Source organism: Lotus japonicus, chromosome 6, assembly GCF_012489685.1.
Source record: "Lotus japonicus ecotype B-129 chromosome 6, LjGifu_v1.2".
In the NCBI taxonomy this organism is placed as follows: domain Eukaryota; kingdom Viridiplantae; phylum Streptophyta; class Magnoliopsida; order Fabales; family Fabaceae; genus Lotus; species Lotus japonicus.
The window spans coordinates 38,125,753-38,132,377 of NC_080046.1; the positions used below are offsets into that span (position 1 = coordinate 38,125,753).

Sequence of the window (6,625 nt, forward strand, 5' to 3'; positions counted from 1 at the left end):
TTGGCGCCTAGGCGCCAATTGCTTTTTCCAGGGTTCTGGAATTGGCGCCTAGGCGCCAATTACCTTCCAGGGGCCATATTTTCAGCATGAATTGGCGCTCAGGCGCTCTGAATTGGCGCCTGAGCGCCCGGAACAGCCCAAACTCGTGATTTTTGCCTATAAATAGGATTTTAGTCATTTTCTTTTGTAATCTTGGATACTACTTTCATTTTTACATAAACTCAGAGGTAGAGGAACATCTAGGAGAGTGTGAGAGGGCTTCTAAGCTTGTAATTCAGGTTTTTAGCCAAGCATGGCTCTTGCCATGCTTGGCTAATCTCTCTTCTTTTGCTTTGGATTTCTTTGTAAGACTTTTTATATTTGAGTTATAATCTTAAGTTCTTTCCCACATGTTCTTCTTCTTCCCTTGAATCCCATTTTCTGAATTTCAATCTAAGCTTGTATGCGTGCTTGCTTTATACTATTCTATAATCAGAACGGAAGTTTGTTATAGATTAGGGAACCGATTTGGGATTACCCCTTCTATACTTGCTACTAGGAATAGAGGAAGGGTTGGGGTTTGATGGCCTGAATTTGCATGATCTAAAACCTCATATAAATGACTAAGTACACAAGGAATTGGGCTTAGCTTTTAGTATGAGAGAATTGCTTATGTGAGGAATCAATAAGTGAGTAACTAGGCTATATCATCAAGGAGAGATCTATGAGAACATGTGCTTAGAATGATGTACTTGAATTGACTAGTTGAACAAGAACCCAAAGCATGTTATTTTCTGAATTGTCTTTTTATTTTTCCTTTTCCTTATTACTATTTCAACATATCTCTTATTCAATAATACAAACCTTCATACTCAAGGCTTAAGCTGAATTTAGTCACTCACAATCCCTGTGGTTCGATATTTAAAACCGGGTGGATTCCGTACACTTGCGAATTTACCAACAAGTTTTTGGCGCCGTTGCCGGGGATTGTTTGTGATTTTTGGTTTGAGTTACGAGTTTGAGGTAAAGTCTACCTAAGACTCAAACTTAGCACACAAGTCTCTCAACCCCCGATGGATGAATTGGATGGTTCGAGTAGTCATCACGAGTGTTGCTCTCCTTTCTTTGTTGTTGGAGTTCTGTCGTAGAGTCGACATTATCTTCAGTTTCTTGGAGTTGAGTTTTGTAGCTAAACACTTATGTTGTGAGGAAAATCCTTGAGTGCGATAGCACCCTTCGCTCTTTGAGCAGTTTATTTAGCCATCCAAAGGATGAGCCGGGAAGCTTCACTGAGGCGTGAGACTTCGTGAAAGCATGAAACTTCACTGAAGCGTGAGACTTCGTGAAAGTGTGTAAATTCACTGAAGCGTGAGACTTCGTGAAAGCATAAATTTCACTGAGGCGGGAGACCTCGTGGAGGCGGGAACCTTCGCTGAAGCGGGAGGCTTTGCGAAGGCGTAAAACTTCACTGAAGCGTGAGACTTCGTGAAGGTGTGGGACTTCATTGAAGCGGGAGACTTCATGAAGGTGCGAAACTTCACTGAAGCGTGAGACTTCGTGAATGCGTGAAACTTCACTGAAGCGTATGACTTCGTGAATGTGTGAGATTTCACTGAAGCGTGAGACTTCGTGAAAGCGTAAGACTCCATTGAAGCGTCAGACTTCATAGAAGCGTCAGATTTCATCGTCGTTTACCCTAGGGCAAACGACAGGGAACATTTGTTTAGTTAGACACTTGTGCATTGGGAGGACGATACATTGTTTGACTAACCTTATCACCTAACTTCATATGTTGAGATTTTGATGATTTGATGTTGATAAACATCGTTATGTGTTTTGATGATTTGATATTGGTGAACATCGTTATGTTATTTGTTGAATTGTTGAGATATTGAATATTGTGTTGTTATTAGAGATTCGATAACATGTCATGTATATATCTTAGGGTACGCAATACAGAACTTATATGTATATATACAACATATATAGATACTCCCTTATTCATCACATGTTGCTTGTATTATCTATTATATTCTGTGAGTTGACCCTCGCGTTGTGGCTTTGTGTGTATGTTTGGGGTTTGGGCGGTCGGCCTGCTGCCAGGCGTCCGTAAGCTGGTTTGTGATGATTCGTGACTCGAGGAGGACCAGGAGCTTAATGACTATTATTGAAGCTTTCGACGAGGACTTGAACTTCATGCCTGATCGAGGGAGGGTCGATGATTGTAGTATAGAGTATGGGTGATTAGAGTATACCGATATTGGGAGTTGCTGTCTTAAGCTCTGATTCGTCATTTGTATTTTGGGGCAGGGTAGATCCTCGACTATTAGCTTTTTGTGTGGTTCTCTTCCTTGAGGATCACAGCGAGTTTGTCGGAAGTAGGAGTTCTCTTGGAGGCCTTTTGGGCTGACTTACTTTTGGAGGACTGTATTATAAAACTTTATGACTCTGACTATGGGTTGCACTTTTTGCCTACGGGCACTACTTTCAGCTACTTTCCGTTACTTCTGTCACTCGAGGTTACTCGTGAAGTGATTATATGGTACATTAGTTTATGTTTAATGTCTTTGGGTTGAGTCTTTATTTTGATAAGTCTTTTATTTGAAAAGAAAAACGAAAAAAAAATACCTGCTTTTCCACTTTATTTTGATTTTGAATTACGAGAGTGACCCCCGAAAATCGGGGCGTTACACTTTGCACCACTAGTAAATGTGCAAAAATTAATATATATCTTTTTTAGTTAAGCTGAAGTTGCTAATAATTCAGTAAAAAATTTAAACATCGTAAGCATGATTTGAACCCAAAACATAGAGGTTCATGGGGAGGCTCTAACCTCTAAGCCAATGCCTAATTTATGCATGTAACTTTAGCGCAAAACTAAATAAACAAATTGATAATGCTAAGTAAATCTGATGTGGTAGTTCTAAAAATTCCATTTTTTAGGCTCTTATACAATGTACAAATTTGAAAGAAAATAAAGTATAAAATGTAAGGGAAAAAACAAATTTACAAAACTTGAAAATGTAAATAAAGTTAAATCTTGCAAATTTAATTATTAGAGTTCATATATTGACTTTTTTCAAGTACTTATGAGTATATATACAGAAAGAACAAAATAATAGTTTTTTTTATGATTTAAGTGGGGATGAATTCCCGTTCTTTTTGTTTTTTACATAATATATTTTTTTGTGCGCATGAATAACAAAATGAGCCAGTGACTCAATGGTAAGGACTTTGTGTATGGATCCTCCATGAATGGTGTTTGAATCACGATTATGGTGTTTTAAAAAAAATTGCTAGTTTAAATGAGATATATATTAAATTTTACACATACACTAATGATGCAGCTTGTAACCTAGTGGTAAGGATGTTTCCCATTATGCTCTAGGTCTTGGTTTTGAATCCCTCATTTATCATTTTCATATTAACGTCAGGGACTAAAACCACCCTATTATTTTACCTTTAAGGGCTTTTTCCAAATAAATTTTTTTATAGGAGCCTAAACCAAAAGACACCAATATTACAGGGATCTCCAACATATTTAAGCCAAATATAAGTTTTATGTTCAAAAAATTATTCAAATTAAGAGATAAGATTTGAAGTGAGAGGAAAAACTTCTTTATTTTAATTTGTTATGATCCCGATGGATGAAATAACTACAAGGCCCAAAATTGTTTTGTATGGTCTAAATATTTGACAACTAAGTGAAACTATGCTGGCCAAGCCGAGACACCAAAGTTCATCACGAACAATAGTAAGGTTGTCTAAGGGTAGTCATCGCCACATAAGTCATTACAAAGACTTCATTAAGGTTTGGCGCCTCGAATACGACTCTAACCATATCTATAAATATAAGAATATTGATCGTTCATTTACATAAGTATTTTATATTTTACTAATTTATTGTTCTTCTATGATATTGAGCTTCTCTATATATATATATATATACTTTCATACTAACTTGAGTGTCAAAGTGTTTTTACAGGTACCTTCTCCTACCGTGTTAACATCATATCATAGTGTTGGAAGATGCATTCAGGACCATGTCAGAGATTAATATATAGAACTAGCCAATTCAGATTCTGGAACCATCTAATTTTTAATTTTTTCGTATTAGATGATAACAATGAAAGTACAAAAAGAAAATATTTTTATCTTAATTTAAATTTGTAAGATTTACCGTGCAATGGATAGGATTACATTATACGAGTTATTAGTTCCTTTTTTCTACTTCCTACGCAAAAGTCATCGACCCAATCTGTAATGTCAAGGCCATATTTGGAGAAAACCATATTAGAAACCTACGTACTGTATATTACTCTAATTTCATTCAATGTTTGTACTTTTAGTAAATAGGAAAATGAAAAACTTATTTTAAGTATAGAGAGGTCAACCAGTTGGTAATTTTGCACTGCATATTATTGGAATAACAGCTATAACAAGACTCTTTTGTTAATACTTGTTAAATTTTAAATGTTTTCTATTACCTGTTATACTAAAATTAAATTTATGATTAGATAAAAGTTTTTATTTACTATTGTGGTGGCCTCCTAATTAAAGATTCCAACTAGTATTTCATCAATATATATATTCCCTTGCGGAAGTGGGACGGGATAAGGCATAGAAAACAAGGGAAGTCAAAATGGAAATGCAAATAAAGTTAACCACATTCTCTTTATTGTTATTGCTAGCTTCTTCTGTGAGAGCTCAACCTAGGGTATTTGATGTGACAAAATATGGAGCAGCACCTAATGGAGACTTAACTCAGGTAATTAAGATCTTACCGAGTTTACGTAATTAAAAGCAAACTTTATAAATTTTATGTTTCTTCATATGATCTTATCTTAATTTTGTGTTCTGTTTGTTCTGAAGGCTTTGGCTAATGCTTGGAAAGATGCATGTGCATCACTAACTCCAAGCAAGGTTGTGGTCCCTGGAGGCATATACAAGTTAAATCAAATAGAACTTAAAGGACCTTGTGGGGCTCCTATTGAGGTTCAGGTTGATGCAACAATTCTAGCACCACAAGACCCAAGCCACCTTAATGGAGATACTCAATGGATTAAATTTACCTATATTAATTTCCTTACCTTGTCTGGTGGGGGAACTTTTGATGGTCAAGGTGCAATTGCATGGACCAAAAGTACTTGTGGTAAAATGAAGCATTGCAAGCAACTATCCATGGTAACGAATGACTCAATTTCTCCGCATTGCAACTAGTAACTTAAATTTTGGATGCTCGCCTAGGCAGCAGAATAATAAGTATTGTATAGAAGTTTTGATTAATTTAACCTTTTATGAATCAATCTGAATCATTTAATATAAAAATCAAATAATAAGAGTTCACAGTAGATAGTTGTAGAGAATATGCATGCAGAAAATCCATGTTAAGTAATTATAAAATGAATTTTTCATCCAACTCTAATGTATTAATTGGGTTTTTTTATGAATATTCCTGTAGAATTTCGGCTTTGGTTTCCTCAATAATACGATTATCCGGGACATAACATCAAAGGATAGCAAATATTTCCATGTCAATGTTCTCGGTTGCAACAACATTACATTTATAAACTTCCACGCTATTGCACCTGGAAATAGCCCAAACACTGATGGAATCCACATTGGAAGATCAACTCTAGTGAACATTACTAACACAAACATTGCTACTGGCGATGATTGCATCTCTTTGGGTGATGGCAGCAAACAGATTAATGTCTTAAATGTGACATGCGGACCCGGACATGGCATTAGTGTTGGAAGCCTCGGAAAGTATCCAAATGAAGAACCTGTAGAGGGTATCACAGTCAGAAATTGCACACTCAACAACACAGATAATGGTGTGAGGATCAAGACTTGGCCTGGTACTCCAGGAGCTATTACAGTGTCTGATTTGCATTTTGAGGACATTGCCATGTTTAATGTCAGGAACCCTGTAATTATAGATCAAGAGTACTGCCCTTGGAACCAATGCACAAAACAGGTATTTAACATAAGTCACCGTTGATTATTTCAATTAAATGTAAGGTAACATGCAAATTTTGGTAGCTAAATGAGTACACAACTTGAAAATGCTAAATTAGAATAGCATTCTTATATATTTGAACTAAATTTAGTTTTTTTTTTCTTTAGAGATTTGATCATGTTACTCTATATATTCCAGGAACTAACTGATATTGTTTTTTCCTCTGTTTTTCTTTTGTGTTTGTATGTGACTTTTAGACTCCATCAAAAATCAAAATCAGTAAGGTTACCTTCAAAAACATTTATGGCTCTTCTGCGACTCCAGAAGGAATCATTCTCATTTGTAGCAGTGGTGTACCATGTGAAGATGTGGTGCTTAGCAACATAGATCTCACATTCAATGGAACCAATTCTGCTGCTAAATTTGCTAATGTCAAACCCATAATTCAGGGGAAAATACCTTCTATCGATTCGTCGCCTGGAGTTTCGCCTGCAGGACTTGGTGACTAATGAGCACCTTCTCTTACGGGCTTTGAACATTTCTCTTTAATTCTGTATATGATCCTGGAAATAATTAACCCTTTGTAAATTGTAATCCTTGGCAAACCAATATCACATTCATAATTTAATTCTAGTTTGAATTTCAAATAAACAGTCTGGGATATAAGTCACTCATCACTTCATA

The 6,625-nt window shown here is 35.9% G+C and overlaps 1 protein-coding gene across 1 annotated transcript; it reads left to right on the forward strand.

Annotated features, from left to right (window-relative positions):
* The first annotated feature begins 4,596 nt into the window (after positions 1-4,596).
* Positions 4,597-6,625, forward strand: LOC130723791 (polygalacturonase-like). The gene is made up of 4 exons (XM_057574921.1): positions 4,597-4,747; positions 4,852-5,163; positions 5,441-5,959; positions 6,199-6,625. Exons 1-4 carry the CDS (start codon positions 4,622-4,624, stop codon positions 6,448-6,450), a joined length of 1,209 nt encoding a protein of 402 aa, XP_057430904.1. The 5' UTR covers positions 4,597-4,621; the 3' UTR covers positions 6,451-6,625.

Bases quoted from the DNA above. Each gene is read 5' to 3' on its own strand.
- LOC130723791 (XM_057574921.1), top strand. From the start codon at position 4,622: ATGGAAATGCAAATAAAGTTAACCACATTCTCTTTATTGTTATTGCTA. The intron at 4,748-4,851 runs GTAATTAAGATC...TTTGTTCTGAAG, and splicing joins CTAATGGAGACTTAACTCAG to GCTTTGGCTAATGCTTGGAA. The intron at 5,164-5,440 runs GTAACGAATGAC...ATATTCCTGTAG, and splicing joins ATTGCAAGCAACTATCCATG to AATTTCGGCTTTGGTTTCCT.